The following is a 25,225-nucleotide window of genomic DNA, read 5'->3' on the forward strand; positions in this document are numbered from 1 at the left end:
TGATGGGGCTCAAGGGTGAGGAAGTTTTCAGCAGATGGTGGGAAGGCAAGGCCAAGTTGAAGGGTTTGAGTTGAAGAGTCAGAATCTGCTTCATGGCTTTGTAGTAACTGCCACTCATATCTGCAACTCCACCATTAGCTACTTCTTCTGTCTCAACATTTCACCCAACTATGTTAAAAGATAAATGGTGTGTGGTATACTGCTTGTACTCTTACCATTAGACTTAAATATTTGTTGAATATTTCTGATATTCCAGAGATCATGTCTGCTTTTCCTTATAGTCTGAGAGTTTGTGTCCTCCTCCAAATTCATATGTTGAAACCCTACCTGTCAATGCATCCTACACTTCAAGGTATGAAGAAGTGGAGCCTGTGGGAGTTGATTATGTCATGAAGGTGGAGCCCTCACGACTGGGATTAATGCCCTTATAAAAGGGACCTCAGAGAGCTCTCCCATTCTTTCTTCCGTGGGAAGACACAGCAAGAAGACAGCTCTCTATGAACCAGGAAGCAGACTTTCACCAGACACTGAATCTGCTGATGCCTTGATCTTGGACTTAAGCAGCCTCCAACACTGTGAGAAATAAGCGTTTGTTGTTAAAGTCAGTCTGTGGTACATTTTTTACAGCAGCCTGGATGGACTTAAACACATACACTTTTAGAAATTTATTTCCCACAACAACACTGTGAAGGTAGCATCATTACCTTAATTTTGGAGATGAAGAAATTGAGGTTCAGAGTGGTTGCCCCAGTCATGTGGCTGGTAAGTGGTGTCCAGTCTCTGGCTCTGAGTCCAATGCTCTTTCTCCAGTATCACATTGCTTTCAGAGCAAGAACATGTCAAGTTGTCACATATACAAGAGAAACCACAGAATATGAGGTCAAGATGAAGTAAAAATACTCTCCATGAGAGACAAAGTAATAAACCTGACAGCCAGTGGATGAGTGAGGGCCCTCCAACCTCTTTCTCCAAACACCTCTCAACATGCGGCAGCAGTCAGGGGAGACGGCAGTCCTCAAGTCTGGAAACAAGCAAACTGTCGAACTGTTGAGGCTCGGGGATGGATACATGAGGATTTCTCTTGACCCTGTGTATATGTAAAATTTTCTAAAAGTTTAAAAAGGAAACCCAAAGAACTTTCCACTTTTCTATTATTTCTTCATTTCTTCTTATAAAGTTTCTGTTCTCGAGTCTTAGGATACTAATCCCTGCAGCAGAAGGTGAGGGAAGAATAATACAGGCAAAAAGGCCTGAGATGGATCATCAGCATAACTTCTCTGCATCTTTTTAAGTTTATGTAGATGGAATTGAATGGTTGAGCTCTTTCCTAATAGTTGAGCTATGCCTCCCTCCATAACCTGGAAGCCTAAATTATAATCCCATTCCTGGTATCTACTAGTTATGGGAGTTTGGGCAATATTCCTAAGTATTTTGAATCTTAGATTTTTTTTTATCCATAAAACCGGATATTGGCGTCTACCTTGTTGGATTACGGTGGACATGAAAATCTCTGATGTGCCTAGCAAAGGGCCTGGTCCGTCATAGGTGTTAAGTGTAGATGCAAATTTTCTCCATCTTCTCCGGACTCGTATCTTTCATTTCCACTGACTAGACAAGACAAACACCTGTGGAATGGCAGTGTCTGGTAGTCCCTGTACCCAGGGTCTAGCACTGTTCTTAAACCAGTACATGTACTAAGTCCAAGTACTACAAGTACATGTACCAGTAGAAGGCACGCTCAGTGTTTGTGGAGCTAGGAACTAACAAAGGAGGGGAAAAGGAGACAAAACTGGATGAATCAGTTTTTCCCAACTGTGGTAGCCAGATTCCAAGATGGCTCTAACGATCCCTGCCTACTGGTTTGTACACACCCTGGTCTGTGTGACCAATAGTACACGGCAGAAGCGATGGTAGGTCACCGCTAAGATTAAGTTATAAAAGACTTGGGCTTCTATTTTGGGTGTCTTCCCCCCTCACCCTTTAATCTCTCACTCTGGGCAGAGCCAGCTGCCATGTTGTGAGCTACCCTATGGAGAGGCCCATGTGGCAAGGAACTGAAGCCTCCAGCCAATAGGCAATGAAAATCTGAGGTGTACCAATAACCATGAGAGTGAGCTTTGAAGAAGAATCTTCAGCTGCAACCAATCCTAGAGATGACAGTAGTGTTGGTTGTCTATTAATTTGACTAATATTTTGTGAGAGAACTCCCAGAACCACCCAGCTCAATTGCTTCCAGATTCCTGATTATGGGAAACTGTGAGGTAATAAATGCTCATCATTTTGAGCTGCTAAGTTCTGGAGTAATTTGTTCTAAAGTAGTCCATACTTAATACAGATTTTGGTTCTTGGAGGTTGGGTACTATGGTAACAAAAACCTAAAATGTGGGAGCAGGCCCAGGGGTGTTTTGGAGAGAATGTTAGGGAGATGTCCCATGCATGTCCCAGCTGAACTCCACATCTCTCCACCCACACCTGGGACTCCTATCGGGCTTCTGGAATACAAAGTACTCCCCAAATACAGACTTGACTGTCTTTTTCCACAGCTCCACTTATCTAATGATGCTCTTCTATAAAATTCTTTATTTTGGCTCTTACCACTCCCTCCTCCTTCACAAATGCTGCATATCATCTACAAAGGATGATGTGTTCCTCACACTTGTGTTCCTCACACTTGTGCTCTCTCCCACCTTTCAACCTCATGTGCTGTTACCTCTGACTGAAACACTTCTCTTCTCCATCCCTCTGCCAGCATTCTCGCGCTCTTTCTTTGAAGAGCTTTCTCGAGTCCCCAGGATTAGGCATCCTGGCTATGTGCTCCTGTGGTGTGAACAGTGGTTAATGGAAGATGAGGGGCAATGGGAGAGACACTTGGAGAAGATAGAGCCCTGGTCATTAGGAAGCACTCCTGTGCAGAATGTCTGTGGTTCAGATTGACCTTGAGACCTGACTCTGTGATTATTGAAAGGAGCATCTTGGTCAGGACCCAAGGCACCTGAGTCATAGCCGAAGGTGTGTCCTGAGCATCCCATGGATCACTGGCCACATCTATTCTAAGGGACAATGACCACAGCATGAGACTATTCTTCCTTTATGCTTTCTATAAATATAAAGAGGCTGTTTTTCTTTTGTTTGGCATCCTGGGCTAAGAGAGATCAGTTCCATCGGCCCCTAGATGTGGCATCACAACAGCGTCTTTGACCCTCTCCCAGAACGCAGTCCTTCAGAGAGAAAAGCCAACAAGAACAAGGCAGCTGTAACCTTGACCTGGAGGGCAGGAATTGCTTGCTCAGCCACTGGCCTATGTGTGGCCCCAGATAATTCACTCCTCCTCCCTGGTAGGCCTTTATTCACCTGTGAAATGGGTATTATAGTTTTTACCTACCTCAGAGGTGTGTTGGGAGGTATAATTAATGGTTAAAACACTTTGAGAGGCACAGATAAAAGGCCTTATGTAACTACACATCATTATCATGACTAATGGTATTTTTCTTCTTCGAACACACAGGGAAACAGCCCTCTTAGTTTGAGCCATTTAGTTGCCTCTCAGATCCCCATTCAGATAAGAGACAGTACATACTGCCTCCAGGCTAGCCACACAGCAAAGCCTTTGATGCTTCGGAAATCTACAGACATCCTAAAAGTGATTTGAATCTCTCTCTTATCCACCCTCTTTTGACATTTCCTCAACATGACCTGACGTGACACTGGTAGGTTTATGTACTGTGAATAATCTATTTAATACAAAGCATTTCCCCAAGTGTGAAAGAAGGAGAGAAAAATGCTCATTATTATTAATGTGCACTGGTGAATCCAGCGCAGGCTCCAGCTTTTCCCAGACCGCAGAGAAAACCCAGACAGTTGTGAGTCAACAAGGGATCTATTTCCCAAGGTGGGAATCAAAGTGACTTATTAGGAGCCAGTGCTAGGATCTTATTGGGTCCCGGGATTCCTGGGATTTGGGACCCCTGCAAGAAGGGACTTGCTTTGTGACTCCCTCCCAGCCCTTCCAGTCCCGTCTTGCAGAGCACGATGTTTAGTGCAGGTTGGAATCAGAGAGATGGCCCAAACTGTACTTGCAGAAAGGAAGAACAGTCAATCATCTTGGAGGAAACTAATAGTTGTAATCACCGAAGCAAAATAGCTTTAGATTTGGAATTAAATTAAACTGGCTCCTCTGAGTTTATGGTTTTCTGTAGTGAGCACCATTATTATGTGTTGTTACTTGCCAGATGAGGGTAGGAAGATACAAATCTTGAGTCCTCCACGGAATTTATGGGCCTCCAGGCTATTATTCCAGCCCTGGCTCCTCTTCACTCCTCTTGAAGTGTCCAAGACGCTGGGGTTAGGCAGCAGGTTTTATCTGTCTTTCTGATGAGCTTTGAAGACAGCTTTATATCCAGTGTAATATGGGTATTGAATACAATTCTTCCCTCAACAGTCTGAGCTGTTCTTGTCTCAGTTCTTAAAGAAAAAATCCAAATGGTTACAGGATGTCTGGAGCTTGCCATGCCCATGAAAAAGCAGATTCTCCTAAGCTTTCCCCTGGGGTAGCATGATGTGGGGGGTAGAGTGGGCAAAGCTGGGGTTTCAAGTTCCCTGCTTCTTACTAGGTGGTGACGTTGGTAGATTTACCTGAATTAGAGACTGAACTTCCGTTTTCTTCTCTGTAAAATTAAGCTTGACTCTCTGGGTCATCATGATTAAATGATTGTACACAAGGTATTTAGTGAGGAGCTGGACACACTGGAGGTGCTCAGTGAAGTTTGATTTGTTTCTTTTTCTCCTTCCGTTGAAGCAAAGACATGTTTTGCATATAGACCCAGGAAAGAGCCAACAGTACGTAAGGCTATAGGGTTGTAGCCATGTCATGAAGCAGAGTCAGAAAGCCTGGATTTCAGTCTTGACTCTGTTACTCATTATGTGGCTTAATGTGGGTCACCTAATGCCTCTGAGCCTCAATTTCCTCATTTTTTAACATTTTTAACAAAATTTTTAATGTTTATTTTTGAGAGAGAGAGAGTGTGAATGAGGGCAGGGCAGAGAGAGAGAGAGAGAGACCAAGAATCAGAAGCAGGACCTAGGCTCTGAGCTGTCAGCACAGAGCCTGATGTGGGACTTGAACCCTCTAATCATCAGATTACGACCTGAGCCGAAGTTGGATGCTTAAGCAACTGAGCAATCCAGGTGACCCTCAATTTCCCCATTTTAATAAAAGTGATGATAATAAGATCTCAGACCAAAGCATTTCTTTGCTTGCCATCGCTTCAATACTTATATATGAGGGTTGGAGCTTCATGTCTGGGCCAACCAAGTCTTCCAGTGTTATGCCCCTCCATCTCTGCTCTTCCCAGAGTGCTTCTTGCACTCTCCTGCCAAGATAATGGGAGCGTGGCTGGGGTGGGATGGTAGCCATGAGCCCCTGGTTGTGGCATCGTGGCTCATTCCACAGACGATGGCGGTTACCAGCACAGGATCTGGGTCAGTTACACTCCCACTGAGTCCGGGTTCTGTCACTTACAGCTGGTGACCTTGGTAAATGCTTTATCTCTAAATATTCATTTCCTCATCTATAAAAAGGGACTAATGACATCTAATATTTGCTTTAGGAGATTGTGGTGAACTTTCCTCTTTTAAAAAAAGTTTTAATGTTTTATTTATTTCTGAGAGAAAGAGAGAGACAGACAAGCGTGAGCAGGGGAGGGTCAAAGAGAGAGGAAGACACAGAATATGAGGCAGACTCCAGACTCTGAGCTGGCTGTCAGCACAGAGCCTGACGCGGGGCTCGAACCTATGAACCGTGAGATCATGACCTGAGCCGAAGTCAGATGCTTAAACGACTGATCCGCTCAGGCGCCCCTGTGGTGAACTTTTCTATTGGCTAATATTTATTGAGCATCTAATCTGCGCTGGGCATATGTTAAGTGCTTCATAAGTTTCCTCGTGTAGTTCCCACAACTCTATGAGATTGATATTATTTCCATTTTACAGAAGAGAAAACTGAGACTCCAAGAGTAATCAATCTAGTTCAAGGTCACAGTTATTATTGATCCATTAAAAATGGATCAACACCTGCATGTTTCCGACCAGAGGTAACCTCTTAGCCAGATAAAGGATATGAGAGTATAGTTGGTGCTCAAAATAAGCTAATTACTGTGACAAATAGAATATATGGAGTATGGTGAGATTGATAATTCTTTAGCTTTGGGGGATGGAAGCCAGAGACTCACCGCAATCCCTGCCACTCTCTCGTGCTGTATCTGCTCTTGCAGCGATCATCCTACAATCTCCGGAAAGGGAGAAGTCCTCCTTACAGCAACATAGCTGCTTCCTTACAGAGATTGCACCTGGCTAGCTCACTGAAGGCTGAATGAAAGAAGTACCTGAATACCTGACTAAGGCAAAACAGTTCATTGATCAGACCCTACTGGAGAGGGGGTTGTATGAGGTTGGGCCGGAAGAGCTAGAGCTAGAGTTCAGTCTGTGGCTAATATTGGATCTTCCACTCACTGTCTCCGGAATGAGGTTGGGCCTAATGAGTGTTTGCAAAGGGTCTTTGAAATTTCTGAGATAAAAGGCCATGCCTTATTTTCCAAGGAGCTTTGCTAGTTCGCATTGATCTATTTGTCTGTTATTGGGGATAGAGGGCAATTAAATCATCTGTGAACATCAAAGGCACGTTACACCACTCTGTATCCTCACCACCTCAGTGCCCGTGTGAAACGGGAGCTCTATAAATGTCTGGTTTCACTGATGAACACGGGGCTCATCTGGCTTTCCTTACTGGCTCTGCTTTTCTTCACCGACCCCTCTTCTATTAATTGGGTATGCACTTGTGAGGTGCCATGAATGTTTATGTGGAGCGTGCAGGAGGGACGGAGGTAGCAAAGGGGGAGGAATGTGAGCTCTTCTGTTTCTCTTTTGCATGCCAGGGCGTATCATGGTCAGCCCACAAGAGTTCTTGGCACTAGAGCCTTGTGTGTGGGTTGGGGTGTATAATGGAAACCAAATGCAGAACAATAAAATTCCTGATTCTAACAAAATTAGAATTCACTGCTCCAGTGAAAGTTCTGAAGGGCCCCTGAAGCTGAGCTAAGCATTTGGGCCACAGGAACCAGGTCTGGGATCAGGTTTGTGCCTCTGAGGCAATACCTGTGAGGCTTTCGTGTGTCTCTTAGAAGCTGGGTGTCTCTACTCACTCACCCAAGGTAGGCCTCAGGTTAGAGTGTGTGTGTGTGTGTGTGTGTGTGTGTGTGTGTGTGTGAGTGAGTGTGTGTGTATACACTTAATGTTTGTTTATATACTTATTTATTTTGAGATTGAGAGAAAGTGAGAGAAGTAGAGAAAGAATCTCAAGCAGGCTCTGCCCTGTCAGCGCAGAGCCAGATGCAGGGCTCAATCTTGCAAACTGTGAGATCGTGACCTGAGCCGACATCAGAAGTTGAACCAACTGAGCCACTCAAGTGTCCCTATTTTTTGTTGTTGCTGTTGTTCTTACTGTTTCCACTCGCTGAGCATGAGCAATGTTGTCCTTCATGAAAAGAGCCTTGAGTGTTCCAGGCCTTCATTTCTGGCAGTGCTCAGATCTCCGTTATCATGAACCATTGGTGGGGTTCTCCGTTGTCCTTGGTTTGCCTTGACTTATCAGGCCGCCCAGCATTTCCACCTTGCAGGATTCCAGATGAGGTGAGGTGCCATCTGCGGCCAGTCTTGTGAAGTATCTGGGTTGCTTGGGTGTACTGATGTGGGGTTACAGGGGATCTGGGCCTGCCTGGGGGAGAGGATAGAGTAGTTTCTGAGCCTTCCCCAGAAGGTCTACACTCCCAGCCAATCTGATAAACTAATTTATGCAAAAGACATCCTAGTGTGGTGGCCAGAGTCCTGGATTTTAGATCAGAAGACTTGGGTGTAAATAATGGCTCAGGTAATTGCAAAGCTGGTGTAACCTGAACACCTCTCCAAATCTTGCTTTTCCTCCCTTACTGACGTGGGTATATTCATCTCTCTGTTTCCACAGGCAGGTTGGGGGATCAACCGTATAGTGAACGTGAGTGGTAAGGGGGCCATGTGGGGGAAGGGATTTGTGAATAGTGTCAGGAGAGGGTTAGAAGACTAATCAACATGCCAGCGCACGTCTACCTTTTAATTATGTTTTCTGGAGAAAATACTCTTTGTTGTCCAGCATAGAGTAACTCCACTTCTGGTGACTCTCAAGTCACACAGGTGAGAAGACAGTGCCTGGAGTGACAGGAGGTGTGTGGTAGCCACTCAAACATTAGTTGATACGCTGACATAATAATTGAGTGTGTGGTGGAATATGATACATAGGTGCCTTCTGGGTATTGTTGGAGCTTTATTTACTGGGCTCAAAAGCATACCTTTAAGTGGAGGAGCTCAGATCCATTAAAAATAAATATAGGAAGCTTTTGGTTGCTCAAAAGAGAATTTAAGAAATGCTACGTATTAGAGATTACAAACCCAGTATTATTCTTAGTAATTTTAAAATAATGGAGTATGTTAGTTATTAAACTATTGTCTCCCAGCATTAAATCTGCTCTTCTCTACGGGAGTCCTTCCCTTATCTGTGGTTTTGATTTTCACAGTTTTAGTTACCCCAGGTCAGCCACGTCCAGGTGGTCAATAGTAGGTCAATAGCCTACTGCTAGGTCACAAGGCCTATGTCATCCACCTCATTTCCTTCTCCTCACAGCCATTTTATCATCTCACATCGTAATCAGAAGAAGAAACGTGGGTACAGTACAGAAAGTTCTTTTGAGAAAGAGAGTGAACGCATTCACATAAATAACTTCTGCTAGACGTATTGTTGTAATTGTCCCATTTTATTATTAGTTATTGTTAATCGCTTGCTGTGCCTAATTTAGAAGTTAGACTTTATCGTTGGTATGCACGTACCGGAAAAAACAGTATATATAGGGTTCGACACTATCTGCCATTTCAGGCATCCGCTGGGGGTCTTGGAACGTTTCCGGCATGGATAAGGGGGATCTGCTATACCTGACTCTGGGGAGGGGGCTCTGCAAATCCCTTCTCTTCTGCCAGCTGTGATGAATAGCACCAGTAGGGGGTGCTAGAGGAAGGCTAGAAGAGGAAAACCGGACATGAATGTAGCCCTGTTCTTGCTCCTGATGCCTGTCAGCATGACCCCAGCACGGCTGCTGCATCCCCATGACGGGGCCAGGTTAGCCCAATACTCAGCTGCTGGTGAATCCAACTGGCAGTTTCCTCACCATTTGCAGAATCAGCCTCATGGCCACACTCCTCCCTGCCTGACCTGGGCCACCAGCGCCAGTTGGCTAGTGCCTCCCTCTCCAGGGTCTGGAGCCCAGCCCCGTCTGGCCTCTCCTTCAAGCTTCTAGGTATTTCTCATTCCAATCTCTTCCCTTTGTTTCCCCAGGCATAGGAGTGGGAGCTACATCTTGCATTTGTTACTGCAGAGGTAGCTTAGACTTTCCTCTTTGCCTTTTCAGCTCTTCCAAACCCAGCCATTCTTCCCATTAAATTATCCCTAGTCATGGGACACCTGGGTGGCTCAGTCGGTTAAGCTTCTGACTTCAGCTCAGGTCGTGATCTCACCACTAGTGAGTTCGAGCCCCACACTGGGCTCTGTGTTGACATCTCAGAGCCTGGAGCCTCCTTCGGATTCTGTCTCTGTCTCCCTCTGCCCCACCACTGCTCCCTCTCTCTTTCTCTCTCACTCTCAAATATAAATAAACATTAAAAATAATTTTTAATTATCTCTAGTCAAATAACTGTTGTGGTAGTTGGTATGGCATGGACTGTACTCTGACAGATGCCCTAAGTCTTGGAAACCCAAGAGCTTTGATGAGAAGTGTCTCTTTTTGGTGGGTCCTTTTTCAATAGCCACCTTTCTGGGAGGCACAGGGTTCAGAAGCAGTTAGATATATGAAGAGGCGCTGCTTGTTCCAGAAAGTTTGGAGAGATCTAGGGGGCACATCTTCGGTGGGGGATGAAATTACAAATATCTCTATCTTGGTGTTAAGAACTTTTTCTCTAAAAAAATTAAAAGAAATGTTTTAATGTTTATTTATTTTTGAGAGAGAGACAGTGTGTAAACGGGGGAGGGACATAGTGAGAGGGAGACACAGAATCCGAAGCAGTTTCCAGGCTCCAAGTTGTCAGCATAGAGCCTGGTCTGGGACTAGAACTCAGGAACTGTGAGATGATCTGAGCCCGATGTCAGATGCTCAATCGACTGAGCCACTCAGGTGCCCCTCTAGGATTTTTAAAATAAAAAGATGGAAGAGGCTTTAAGGACCACTTAGCTCAATCTCTTCATTTTATAGGTGCAGAAACTAAGAGAAGTTGATATTCACTTGAGTTTAGTTAATTATAGCCATTGTCCGGCGGGGAACTCATGTGTCTAATGCTTATCCTGCACATTTGTCACTACATTATGCTACACTTAGAAACTCATCTTGGCCGATTCCAAATCAGATAGGTCTCAGACACACATGGGCCGTCCAGGGTTGTACTTTCTGAGGTGAGTAGGGAGAGGATGGCTGTTCAGGGCTGCGCTGTGACATGTGCCTTGTATTCTTACTGGAAACCTCACGTCTTAGATGCCACAGAGAAATTATATTCTGATGATGGGGAGGTAAATTTAACTTTGCTCTGCTGGCTTCTTGCCTTCTTAGCGTTGAAGTCCCCTAAGCCTCAGGCTTTGAACCTGTTCTGTAACTATACTCACTTTGTAGGTGATCTCACCTAGTTCTGACTTTAAGTTCATTCTTTATTCCAGATTTATGTCTTCAGTTCTGACCTTTATGCTTCTTTTCAGATGCATAACCAACCACTTATGTATCATCTCCCCAGGGCTGTCAGTAGGAAACCGAGATTTGACACGCTTGAAACCAGATTTTCATCTTTTTCCCAGTTCCCAGTTCCTGAGGCTGCTTCTCCCTCAGTGTTCTCTCTCTCTGTAAATAGTACTGCAACTCATCTTATTGCTCATGGCAAAATAAATAAATAAATAAAAGCCTTCATTTTTCTCTTTCTTTCACTTCTACATATAATTCCTCTGCAAACTCTCTGGGTTCTATATTCAAAATCTATCCAGAATATAACCTGTTATCATTTCCTCTGTTGCTCTACCCTACCCTTTCCTGGACTACTTTATAGTCTCCTAATTGGTCTCATGTTGCCTGTCTTGCCATCTTGCATTCTATTTACATAACAGCCAGACTCGACTTTCATTTATTTTTATTTTTTATTTTTATTTAATGTTTGTTTATTTTTTGAAAGAGAGAGAGAGAGAGAGTGTGAGTGGGGGAGGGGCAGAGAGAGAGGGAGACACAGAATCCAAAGCAGGCTCCAGGCTCCCAGCTGTCAGCACAGAGCCTGATGCGAGGCTTGAACCCACGAAGCACGAGATCATGACCTGAGCTGAAGTTGGACGCTTAACCGACTGAGCCACCTAGGTGCCCCCAAATTCGACTTTTAAAACCACCAATCAGAGAATTAAAAGCACCTACGAAGAGCCTGAGAGTCACTCCAGATTTCTACCTGGAAGTGCTTTCCGGTCTGTGGTGCAGGGAGCAGAATCCAAGTAGAACGTGGCAACCTTGTTGAGCTGAGGAGAATTCAAGTTTGGAGGGGCTAAGGTGGCTAAAATTGGCAAAAAGGAGGAATGAAGAGGGGAAGGGGAGCCACACAGAGGAAGAAATCTTTTCAGGGGTTCCTTCAAGTCTGTTCCTGAGTACCAAACTGTACGTACATAGGATAACTTTCCAAGAAGCCAAGTAGAGAATGACTACACCCTAGATGTCGAAAAATTGCCAGCACTGATACCTGGAAAGCTGGAAGGTCTTTGTGTTTTAATCAGCTGAGGGCACAGTACTATTCAATTCCTGGGGCATTCAGGAAAGACCTCAAAGGGTTAATGATGTATTTACAGGGCTAAACTAGCCCTAAAGCCAAGACTATGTTAGACCTACACTTACAAAACCTAAACACAAGGCTCAAAAGGATCAAGCTGAACTCCACGTAACTTGTCTCCCTTACCAAAAAAAAAAAAAAAAAAAAAAAAAAATCCAACACTTTTTATAGAACAAGGTTCAACAATCAATAATATAAAGTTCAAAATGTCTAGCTTCCCAACAAGAATGTCTAGCCATTCCAAGACATCGGAAAATGTGACCATAGCTGTTGCCAGTATAGGGTCTTTGCATTTGCTGCTCTCTCTTTCCCCAGATGTCTGCACAACACCTCAATTCATTTAAGTGTTTGTTCAAATATTGCCTTCTCAGAGAAAGCTTCCCTGATATACAAAATCGTCTTCATCTGTCAGTCTCAATTCCCTCATCCTGTTTTTATTTATTTTTTATTCACAGCATTGGATCATTTGATTATATATGTCTCTGATATATCTTTGCTTTGTTAAGTCTTATATAAAGTATATATTTAAGGTACACATTGAATGATTGAGTGAACTGATAAAAATGAGTGAATAGATATTGACACTGAAATTGAATGAATCTATAGTCAATGAATTGAATTCAAGATCAATGAATTGATATTAAAATTGAATGAATACGATAAAGTAGTTTAGCCCCTTTGGGTAAGGCTAAACACAGTTACTTAAATTTCCAATAAATGATAACAGGAGTTTTCTGTTTATAAAAGATAGTCTGGCTTTACCAAGTTATCTCATCAAAGGTTTACAATGTTATGAAGTTAATATTATTATATGTGTTTATACATGTCATTGATTTCTTTGTTCAAAAAAACACCTACTATACCTATCTGTGTATGGCAAGCCAGGGTCAAGTCTACTACCTTGAAATCTGGCACTTGTGTAAGTAAATGGCTTGTGTGACTGTGGTACAGCAAGACACTGTGAATCCAACATCCAGACGTTAAGACCAATGACAGGATCTTACATGTCTCTTATCCTGGCCCTAAAATTGCATGAAAGGCAGCAAACCCTCACTTCCAGGCTTCCTTGACCTAGCAAATTCCTCCCTCCCTGCTGTCTGCTGACTCGGCTGAATTTTGGGCACTCCCTGTGAAAATCTGGGAGTGCCACTGACCATTTGCATTATTATGTACCTTGATTGCGTGTGTGTGTATGCGTGCGTGTGTGCATGCACGTGCACATGTACTGAATTTATATCTTCTTACAGACTTCTGCTTTCTGGTTACTTCAATTAATAGCATCTCCAGTCAACTCCTTCTCACTCCTGCTTCCAGTCATTTACTGTGTCCTGTGTAAGGTCTCCCAAATCTCTTCACTTCTCTCCCATCCACTGCCACTGGCCTGATTCGAGCTGTCATCCCTACTCTGGGAAACTGAAACCTCTTACTTCTCTCACTCATCTCCTGCCTCTGGTCTTGCTCCTTACGACCAGTTTTTGAACACCGATTACTTCACTCCCCCTTCTTACAACTATGCTCTCTACAGAATAGCTTCTGAGGTCCTTAGTGTCACAGAGCAGAGGATGGCATTGCACTGTGTGTGTTCTCTGCATTGCCAGCTGGATGAAGGGCTGGAAAACCAGAGTAAAAGTACCCCTCTTGAGTCAGAGTTGCCATTCTTTCTAGTCTTTGAACCTGGTCTCACTCCTGTGGTCCTGCTAAACTAAACTGCCTTGATGGGAAGAATGCCAGGCAAACAATGACAGCACAAGACAGTAAGTGGCATCATAAAAGCCAACACTGAGTATGCTGTAGGAAGCAAAGAAATAGATGTTTGACTATGTGTGGAATGGAAGGGGGAGGTTGAAGGAAATGATGCATCAATTGAATCTGAAGGAATGAGTTGGAGTTTTGCAGGTGGTCAGGGTGAGGGCCTTCTAGGCTGGGCATACAGCTATACCTGCGCATTGCAGAGGGATGATGAAGACTTTGATATGTCATGTACATGATTCTGGACATATCTTGTCAAAGGAATCATTGGAGGATTTTAGAATCAGATTTGTGTGTTGAAAGATGAATTTGGCAACAGAGTATAGGGGGGATTTAGGTGGGGATTGGAGGCAGGAAGCCAGTTAAGAGAGCATTGCAATAGCAGTAGTCCAGGCAAGAGAAAATGAGGGGCAGAAATCACACCACTAGCTAACATTGAATCAAAGCTTATTATGTTCCTGGCACACAGTACGTTCTCATTTTATCTCATTTTATCCTAACAACCTTCCTATGAAGTAGAGAAAGAGGCAGGGATCCCAGAGCTCAAGTTCTACAACACAGGGGACGGACTCTAAGGGTATTATGTAATTAAGGGATCCGTTTTCATCTTCCTTCCCAAAGAGTCCCACCCAGAGTGCTTGATTTGGCTTGTGGGAGTGTCAGCAGAAGCCAACCATGCTCCCCTGGGCACCGAGGCCATGAGTCAGGCCATGTGGGCTGATGGCTGGGCAAGTTTTGTGTTTCCTCTGAGTTTTGCTTGCTTTGTTTCTACTTTGTCACACAATGCCACTGGATTTGAACTGTGAGAGTTTCTGTGTCACGGTGTTGCCAGCAAGTTGCATGACAAATGCACTCTCAAAATTGGAAGGAGTGTTCCCTGTGGGCTAAGTGTCGGGTACATGTGACTCATCAGAAAGGCCAGAAAATGATGGCATTTGAGACTTATCGCCAGCCTCTGTAAGGCAAAGCAGATGCCCGTTTTCAGTGAAGAACTAAAAGAGAAGGAAATGAATTCCCAACACCCACAGCTTACCAACGAGGTGGGTTTTAAGACCAAAATGACAAAAATAGTTGAAGTTTGTATTTCCCAGATCCTTTCAACTTAATAGAAATGTGAGTTAATTTTAGGCTTTAAAACCCAACACACTCACCATCCATTAGTGATGACTATATCATCACGCGTCTTTTGCCAGAATGGACCTGGTTGTGCTCCGTTGGCAGTTGGCTGAAGCAGAAGTAAGGCAAGCAGGAAACGTGCTCCTTGAGAATCACTGCAGGTGTCTGAGAAAAGACCAGAAGCTCCGGTGTCCACATGACCTGGTCGGCATGCAAGTCTTTTCTAATGCGATGGCATTCCCCAGGGAACTTGAACCTACTAGACCCTTTGCCTAAGTCCTCTGCCCCAACCCACATTAAACAAGCAAAAAAACCTTTAAAAATGTTAAACAAAAATGAGTTAAATTTTTAAAATTTCAAAAAAATTTCACTGGCAGCTACATGTTTTAATCTGTAGGTCTCAAAGAATCACTCTTTCACTTCTGATAGGTCTCTGACCAAAGCCTCCTGACCACTGAGAATAAATATTAGTGGTCCTTTACCCTGCCCACACCATTACTCCCCAGCCCAGTTGCCCTGGTTACTTTTCTTCTTAATACTTATCAGTGCCTGATAAATATATTATTTTTCATCTATTTCTCCTTTCTTACAAAGTTCCGTGAGAGCAGGGACTTTATTTTGTTCACTGATCTATCTTCAGTATCTAGAACTGTTCTTGGCACATAGTAGATGTTCCACAAATATTTATGGAATGACTGAATAAATAACTCCCAGCTGATTTCTAGCTACATTAGTCTATGGCATATTTGGAGTCCACACTGACCTCCAGGCTGCGGAGGTACTCAAAAAAGCTTTCCATTTCTTCCACCCCTTTTCCTGTATTTTCCTGGTTGCCACACATTTGCAGTTACAGCACTCGTTACATGCGACAGAGTTTTCTTTGGTTTTTGAGAATGATTTCTTTTTATGTTTATTTATTTTTGAGAGAAAGAGAATGAGCTGGGGAGAGGTAGAGAGAGGGAGTAACAGAGAAGCTGACGCAGGCTCTGTGCTGACAGCAAGGAGCCCAATGAGGGGCCCTAACTCATGAACATTGAGATCGTGACCTGAGCCACTCCGATGCCCCAAGGATGTCAAAGGCCTCAGCCATTAGATTGAACAGCATGATCCTTTCCTTATCATTTGTAACCTCTCTCCTTTTTTTAAATAGTTTATTGTCAAGCTGGTTTCCATATAACACCCAGTGCTCATCCCAACAAGTGCCTTCCCCCACGCCCATCACCTCCCCCTTTCCCCACACCCCCATGTAACCTCTTTTTTAATCTCTACCTTTGTTTCCATTGAAGGATGCTTCTTTCCTTAATAATCTTAGGGAAGACTTAAAACTCCTGAGGCAAGGGTGACAAAAGCAAAAAAAAACTATCGGGATTTCATCAAGATAGAAACTTCTGCACAACAAAGGAAATAATCAACAAAACTAAAGGCAACCTACTGAATGGGAGAAGATATTTGCAAATGACATATCTAATAAAAGGTTAATTGCCAAAATATATAAAGAACTTATAAAACTCAACACCCCAAAACCAAATAATCCAGTTAAGAAATGGGCAGAAGAAATGAGGAGGCATTTTTCCAAAGAAGACTTCCAGATGATGCTCAACATCACTCATGCATCAAATGCAAATCAAAACCATAATGAGATGTCATCCCACACCTGTCAGAATGGCTAAAATCAACAGTGCAAGAAACAACAGGTGTTGGTGAGGATGTGGAGAAAGGGAAACCCTCTTGCACTGTTGGCGGGCATGCAAACTGGCGCAGCCGCTCTGGAAAACAGTGTGGAGGTTCCTCAAACTGTGATCCAGCAGTCACGATTTGTGCTCACCCAAAAAATACAAAAACAGTAATTCAAAGGGATACATGAACCCCTATGTTTATAGCAGCATTATCTCCAACAGCCAAGATATGGAGGCAGCTGAGTGAAAATCAATTGATGAATGGGTAAAGAAGAGGTGATTGGACATCTGGGTGGCTCAGTTGCTTAAGCGTCCGACACCAGCTCAGGTCATGATCTCACAGTCTGTGGGTTGGAGCCCCGCATCGGGATCTGTGCTGACAGCTCAGAGCCTGGAGACTATTTTAGATTCTGTGTGTGTGGCTCTCTCTCTACACCTCCCCTGTTCATGTTCTACTTCTTTCTTTCTCTCTCTCTCTCAAAAATTAAAAAAAATTAAAATTGTTTTGAAAAAAAAGAAGAGGTGATACACACACACATATTATTCAGCCATAAACAAGAATGAAATCTTGTGATTTACAATAGCAGGGATGGAGCCAGAGAGTATAATGCTAAGTGAAATAAGTCAATCAGAGAAAGACAAATAACTATATGATCTCACTCATATGTAGAATTTAAGAAACAAAACAAATGAGCAAAGGGGGAAAAGAGAGAGGCAAACCAAGAAACAGACTCTTTATAATTTTTTAAATGTTTATTTTTGAGAGAGAGAGAGCGAGAGAGCACATGCCCAGGAACAAGGGAGAGGCAGAGGATCCAAAGCACGTCCTCTCGCTGATAGCCGACAGCCCCATGCGGGGGCTCAGACTCACGGATTGCAAAATCATGACCTGATCTGAAGTCGGACGCTTAACCAACTGAGCCACCCAGGTGCCCCAAGAAACAGACTCTTAATTATAGAGAACAAACTGATGGTTACCAGTGGGGGGGGGTTAGGTGGAGGATGGGTGAAATAGGGGTTGGAGATTAAGGAGGGCACGTGTCCTCATGAGCACAGGGTGATGTATGGAAGTGTTGAATCACCACATTGTACACCTGAAACTAATGTAACTACTCTATATTAACGAACAAATTAAAATAAAAACTTAAAAGACAAAAAAATTTTTTAAACTATCTGAGCATTGCAATGGGCCCCAGCAATATGTTAGAGGGCAAAATAACTGTTAATACCATGTGCTGGTCATGGGCACTTCGGCTCCAGAGTTCAGCTTTGTTTTGTTTTAGGTAGGCTTCACACCCAGCTGGGAACCCAATGTGGGGCTTGAACCCACGACCCTGAGATCAAGACCTGAGCTGAGATCAAGAGTTAGATGCTTAACTGATGGAGCCACACAGGAGCTCCCACCTTTGTTTTTGTGTGAAAGTCTGTACATCACAAGTTCACAAATAGCTGAGCTTCTTTACCCCCAGGGGTACATAGCCTGAAGCGACTGCCCCTGTCACCAGGCCTCTTTAGTGTGCTTGTTGCAGGTGCTGAGAAGTCCTGCTTCCTCCCTGTGCTCCTGCTGTGCCTTCGGCCTGGGATGGCCTCTCCTTTCCACTTGTCCAGCGCAAGCTCCTCTCCTCAAGATTTAACTCAAATCTGACACTCTGACTTGGAGAAAACCTAAGGTCCCACAGGTTAAGAGCCCAGTCACACAAGACTGTCCTTCCCTTCCCCTCCAACTTCAGATGCCACAATTGCAAGCCCAGGTGTCCCCTGTGCATTTCAGGGACTGGCTACAAAACAGAGGTCGCCACAATGCTTTCTCTGGTTTAATTAATTTGCTAAATTGGCCTACAGAACTCAGGAGCCCAGTTTACTTGCTAGATAACCTAATAAAGGAAATAACCCAGCAACTGCCAGATGGAAGAGGAAGAGATTTGTGGGGCCAGGTATGTGGGAAGGGGTGTGGAGCTTCCATGCCTTTTGTGGGTGTGCCACCCACCCAGCATCTTGATGTGTTTGTTCATCAACACAGAAGCTCTCTGAGACCTCTTTGGGTTTTTATGGAGGCTTCATACACAGGTGCAATTCATTAAATCATTGCCCATTGGTTATTGAACTCAGTCCCTCTCCCCTTCCTGGAGGCAGGGGTTGGGGGGAGGGCTGAAAGTTCCAACCCTCTAATCCTGTGGCTGGTTTTCCTGGCACTCAGTGCCCATCCTTAGGGGCTTTCCAAAAGTCCCATTATTGACATAAACTCAAGTGTGGTTTGAAAGAGATTTGTTATGGGGTCCCTAGGTGGCTCAGTCGGTTGAGCACCTGACTCTTTTTTTTTTTTTTAATGTTTATATATTTTTGAGAGAGAGAGAGACAAAGCACATGCAGAGGAGGGCGAGAGAGAGAGGGAGACACAGACTCTGAAGCAGGCTCTAGGCTTTGTGTGGACAGCTCAGAGCCTGATGCAGGGTGTAAACTCATGAACCGTGAGAGCATGACCTGAGCCGAAGTTGTATGCTTAACCAACTGAGCCGCTCAGGTGTCCCTGAGTGTCCGACTCTTGATTTCAACTCAGGTCACGATCCCAGGGTCATGGGATCGAGCCCCGCATAGGGCTGTGCGCTGAGCTTGAAGCTTCTTAAGATTCTCTCTCCCTTTGCCCCTCTCTGCCATTTGCATTCTCTCTACATATAAAGTAAAAACAAAAACAAAAACAATTGAAAGAGGCTTGTTATGAATAATAAAAGACACCTAGATTGCTCTTATCACTTAGGAAATTCCAAGGGTTTCGGAAGCTCTAGATGAAGACAAATGAATGAATGAATGAATGAATGAATGAATGAATGAATGAATGAAAAGTTTTATTTGAGAGAGAGAGTGTGTGTGAGCAGGGGAGAGAGATAGAGGGAAAAATAAATCTTTAGCAGGCTCCACACTCAGTGCAGAGCCAGACACGAGGCTCCATCTTATGACCCTGGAATCATGACCTAAGCTGAGACCAAGAGTCGAATGTTCAACCGGCTGAGCCACCCAGGCACTGCCCCCCCCCCCCCAAATATTTTTATTACAAGTCGTAATAGCACAATGCTGCATCTAGAACAGCATGCCCCATACTAAGAACTTCACTCAGCTGGAGGAAAGTGGCAAGTGGTGAAGTATATTTTAACTACAGTTGCAAAATGAAACTACTCAGATTGGCTTTGTTTCCTTTTGTCAATGTCCACCCACATTTGGGCCAGGATGATGGAAGAGAGGAAGAGAAAAAGAAGGAAGTCTGTTTTTCTTTCTTTCTTTATTTTAAAGTTTATTTATTTTGAGAGACAGAGAGAGAGAGACAGCATAAGTGAGGGTGGGGCAGAAAGAGAATCCCAAGCAGTCGCCCCACTATCAGCACAGAGCCTGACTTGGGGGCTAGGACCCATGAACCGCAAGATCATGACCTGAGCCGAAATCAAGAGTCAGACGCTTAACCGACTGAGCCACCAGGGTCCCCTGAAAGCCAACTTTTATTTTTTTTTTAATGTTTTATTTATTTCTAGGAGAGAGAGAGACAGCGTGAGCAGGGGAGGGTCAGAGAGAGAGGGAGTCACAGACTAAAAAAAAAACAAAAAACTGAGCTGGCAGTCAGCACAGAGCCCGACGCGGGGCTCGAACCCACGAACCGCGAGATCATGACCTAAGCGAAAGTCGGACGCTTAACTGACTAAGCCACCCAGGCGCCCCTGAAAGCCAACTTTTAAAGCGTTGTGCATTCACTCTATATAAACTACTTAGTATAATTACATTTCCCGAATCCCTTTGCAGGATTGGAACATTCATTTTTTCTTTCATTTATTCATTCACTAAACATTCATTGAGAGTCTGTCATGTGCTAGGTACTGGGGAGACAGAGAAAAATAAGGCCTATCCTGCATCAAGGCTGGGTAGAGGGATCTGGTGTGTGAACAAGGCGGGTGGGGCAATGGGGATACTTCCAGGGAAGGGAGGGGTCACCCGCTCCAACCAGGGTGTTGTTGATTATTATCAGGGCATTGTTTGCACGCAGGGTAAAAGGGCATGGGCAGGGGCAGGAACGCATCCAGTTCAAAGGAATCTGTCCAACTGTATTGTATTCCTGCACCCCCATTCCCAGTCGCTTTAGGGATAAACCGCTGGGTTCTTGGGGGCCAAGGGGCATGGTTATTGTCTCTCTGACCTAAACTAATTTCTTCAAAACCCCCTCTCAGGACACTGTCTTGGAGGAAAAGGCTGAATCTGGGAGCCTACTCAATGAGCCCTGTGTCTTTCAGCTGTGGGAGTGATGCTCGCACACAGGGCGAACTAGTTGAGTCTGCCTCCAATTACGGCTTTTTTGAGTTTTCTAGACTATTGCTTGGTTAGGCTGGGAAGCTCAAAGCCTCTTAGTCAAAGTCCATTTTCCTCTTTTGCTTTTCTTTCTTAAAAACTTGATAAATCTAATACAATTTTAAATTTTAAATCCTGTATTATTTAAAGTAAGTCATAAAAATGAGCACTGGGTTGTGCTCGTTTCCATGGGTCCATTGCTTCTGTCTCTCTTAGCAGGCACAACCAGGAAACACATGTTTGCATAATAAACCTGTACAGCTACATGCATCTGTATTTCTGTACCTGTCCGTCTGTATCTATATTAAGCCAAACGTGATTTTATGCTGATGTCCTTGACTCTAATCCAGTACCACATGGGCCATTCTAGCCTTCCCCACTTGCTTATCTGTAACTTCTTTCTTTCACAGGGAGAAACCTGGGGCTCAGTCAGTTAAGTGTCCGACTTCGGCTCAGGACATGATCTCATGGTTTGTGGGTTCGAGCCCCATGTCGGGCTCTGTGCTGAACGCTTGCTCAGAGCCTGGAGGCTGCTTCAGATTCTGTGTCTCCTTCTCTCTCTGCCCCTCCTCGCTCATGCTCTGTCTCACTCTATCTCTCAAAAATAAATAAATGTATAAAAAAGTTAAAAACAAAAAAGAAAAAAGAAAGAAAGAGCCACAGGGAGAAGCCTGCCTCCCACCACCCACCACCTAACCCCAGGATGCACGCGTAGCAGATTCGTAATTGTTAATTCCTACCTCTCTAAGAAATAAGTTTAGAGTACAGTGTCCATGTACGATCCCCTTGATATTTAGCCTTAGAGTTTCCAGGAAATACAACTCTTTCCAAATTTTCTCAAGCTACTTAGGTTGGCTTCATTGCCACCCACCCTCTTCAACACACACCCTAGAGTGCATCTCCCTGTGCTAAAATTATTTCTGCCCATTCGACTTGGGAAAAATACTGTATATTGGATTGACTATGACCCATGAAGTTTCTTTCAATTCAGTGTTAATTCTATAAGAGCATTTCCCCAGATGTGATAGGTGAGTCTGCTAGATAGTTTTTATAAAATGGTAAACTCAATTTTTTTTCATGTATATTTATAATTATAAAAGTTTTCCTTGCCGAGTCTGGAAAATGTGAACATTTTTATACTATAGGCAAAGCATAAAGAATAAAGTGAGACGAATTTTTGAACTGACCGAGGAGACCTGTTTTCTTATCTTCAATAACATGTGTATCATATTCTAAAAGCACTGCTGTGTCCTGAAGGAAAAAAACAATTTTAAATACCCAGAAGATGAGTCTGAGAAATGTCAGTCAACAGTGGTCTGGAAAACATTGGTTTCTCTTGAGACAGTAAGGAATTTTAAGAGCTGAAATGTGTTTGAAGACGGATATTGAAGTGGAAATTATGGCCTCCCCCGTTTCTGCCGTTCCTCTGGGCCGCTGTGCATTGAGATGTTCCCTCTGCCTAGACCTTTCCTTCCAGAATTGAGAGCCATTCCACCCCTCCTCTCCCCAGGCACCTTTACTTTGGCACATTGTGGAGACTCAGGAAATAATTGTGGAGTAGCTGAAGTCTAGATGTAGGTCAGCCCTGAAAATCTACTTCATTTCAGAGTTATTTTCTATTTAGCAATAAACACTTTTTTTAAAGTGGATTAATCATGACAATTTTATGCTTGGCTCCACACTTAAAATGTCGGTGGCCCTCTTCCCACCCTCCAGAGCCCTTTGCGAGCGCATTAGCAGAACCCTCCTGCCTTTACGAGCTGCCCCGCCCGAGGGCGGCTCAGTGCCCCCTCCGCCCATTTTACTGGCCAGAGAATGTTTGTACCTTGGTGTCTTTACAGTGAGTACCTTTTACTCACCAAAGGAAGAACCACAAGAGGGACTTTTGCCAGAGTTAGGACACTTTTCTCCTCCCTTGCTCCAAATCCATCCATTTACACAGAGGGTGTCTCAACGAGGAAAAGCTAATAAAAGTCTTTGCTTTGACCTTTCTCCCCCTCCCAGGGAAGTAGTGCTTGGAGCATACAGAGCCATTCTATCTGGTGGACCGACTGTCCTAGAGACTTCCTGTCTCTAAGCCCATCTTCCTCCCTCGGTGACAAGCTCACGGTGCTGCCAGGGGCTGAGGGAGCCATCTGGTGCTAGTGCAGCACTGGGCTCATCACGGGGCACTTCGTACATCAGTCCTCCGGGGGTTGTGTGTCTGGATTTGTGTCAGTGTGCCAGCAAAGGGACACTGAAGAAGTAGCCGGTATTAGTTGTGACAGTAGCAGGGCCACCCTGTTCGGTTGAGCAGGTTGTTTCTGCACAAGGCCGGGTGTCTGGGGGATGGGGCGTGATCCTGCCTGTGCCCTGCTTACCTGCGCCCGGCATGGGTCTGTGTATGAGTTTCCCAGAGCAGTTGCCAAACTACGTCCCATCAACTGGGGGGCTTAAAACCACAGAAATTTGTTTTCCCACAGTTCTGGAAACTGGAAGTCTGAAATCAAGATGTCGGCTGGGTTCTGGAGGCTCAGAGTGGGGCATCTGTTCTGTGACTCCCTCCTGGTGGCTGCCCGCCATCTTTGGCATTTGTTGGTCTTTGCTGGCCTCACTTCGATCTCTGCTTCCATCTTCACGTGGCCTTCTTCTCTCTGTGTGTGCTTCTTTTCTTATAAGGACACTGTTCATGTTGGATTTAGGGTTACGGTCCACCCTAGCCCAGTATGACTGCTTCTTTTTTTTTCCCCCTCTAGTAGACCACTTTAATTTATTCTGTTCTCTGGGAATAGATATATAGATATAGATCAAGATATAAAAGCTGATATATATTATACATAATATATATTTTTTTATATTTTTATATTATATGTAATATATGTCACTATTCCGTGGATAGCTTTTTTTAAATATAGTTTATTGTCAAGTTGGTTTCCATATAACACCCAGTGCTCATCCCCACAAGTGCCCTCCTCCATGCCCATCACCCAATCCCTCCTCTCCCCCATGTCCCATCAACCTTCAGTTTGTTCTAAGTATTTAAGAGTCTCCTATGGTTTACCTCCCTCCCCCTCTTTACCTATTTTTTCCCCTTCCCCTTCCCTATGGTCCTCTGTTAAGTTTCTCTTGTTCCACATATGGGTAAAAACATATGGTATCTGTCTTTCTCTGCCTGACTCATTTCCCTCAGCATAACACCCTCGAATTCCATCCATGTTGCTACAAATGGCCAGATTTCATTCTTTCTCATTACCATATAGTATTCCATTGCATAGATAAACCACATCTTCTTGATCCATTCGTCAGTCAATGGACATTTAGGCTCTTTCCATGATTTGGCTATTGGTGAGAGTGCTGCTATGAACATTGGGGTACATGTGCCCCTATGCATCAGCACTCCTGTATCCCTTGGGTAAACTCCTAGCACCAGTATGACCACTCCTTAACTGATTACATCTACAAAGACACTATTTACAAATAAGATCATATTCTGAGGTTTCTGTTAAACATGAATTCAGGGGGCTGATATTTAACCTGTATAGGCTGCATCAACCTGGACTAGAAGGTGCCTATTTAAATTTGCCATTGCCAAGCTGTAGCCTCTGCCTTTTTTTCTAATTTGTGCAAAGGTGCCATTTGAGCTAACAGGGGTTGTGGGTATCTACTGCGGAAGCAATCAACTGTGCAGGATCCGTTAGTCTGCAAGCTTATAAAGCAGAGACCCTGTCTGATGCCCCTTTGGCAGCTAGTATGGTAAATTGAATTCTCAAAGGTGTTTGTTGCAATGACAGTAAAGAAACTGGAAAAGAAAACTTCTGATTCCAGGTATTACAGCAAAACCTTTTTTTCTTTTCTTCTTCTTTTTTTTTAAATACAGGTGAGTAGTCCTTCACCTGGTTCATCCTATATTTTTCTGCCTCTCTGGTGGTTTGGAGAAGTCTCTTGGATTCTCATGGGTTAAGTGAGGTAGGTTCTACCTCATCCCTGAGTTATGCAGTGTTTCTCAAAATGTGCTCCATAGGACATTAGCACCATAAAAATTGCTCCAGGAGAAAAAGGCTTTGTGGTCAGAGACTAGGCAATTGTGGGCTTGCTATGCTCTTCCTGGAGATTAGCAATATATACTGGATTTGTAAAGGTTTTGACAAGTCCTGTAGTGAAGAAACCTATTAAACTCTGTTTAATCCAAGGTGTCTCAAATTAATTTGACAACAGGATCATCCACACCCCTTATTTCATGAATAAATAACACCTGTTACAATCCATGGAACTAATGTCTTAAACAGTAAACTCTGAGAACCACTGTAGAATATAAATGTTGAAATCAGGCTCAAATTCAAAACTTAGATACAATGACTTCGGACAAGTTACTGTACCTCTCTGAGCCTGAGTTTCCTTATCTTAAGATGGCATTATTATGCCATTTGTTTTACAGGATTAACTGAAATAATGTAGATAAAGTGCTT

The 25,225-nt window shown here is 43.9% G+C and overlaps 1 protein-coding gene across 1 annotated transcript in view; it reads right to left on the minus strand.

Moving 5' to 3' along the window:
- Positions 1–2,706: 2,706 nt before the first annotated feature.
- Positions 2,707–25,225, minus strand: part of LOC120225687 (transmembrane 4 L6 family member 1-like) — a 34,641-nt gene continuing 12,122 nt past the window's right edge. Inside the window, exons 5-6 of the mRNA XM_039223872.1 lie at positions 9,013–9,096; positions 2,707–2,817 (exon numbers count right to left, since the gene is read on the minus strand). Of these exons, the coding sequence (XP_039079803.1) occupies positions 2,707–2,817; positions 9,013–9,096 (195 nt within the window). The remainder of the gene's footprint in view (positions 2,818–9,012; positions 9,097–25,225) is intronic.

Source organism: Hyaena hyaena, unplaced genomic scaffold (genome assembly GCF_003009895.1).
Source record: "Hyaena hyaena isolate Hyena2069 unplaced genomic scaffold, ASM300989v1 scaffold_1478, whole genome shotgun sequence".
Lineage (NCBI taxonomy): Eukaryota > Metazoa > Chordata > Mammalia > Carnivora > Hyaenidae > Hyaena > Hyaena hyaena.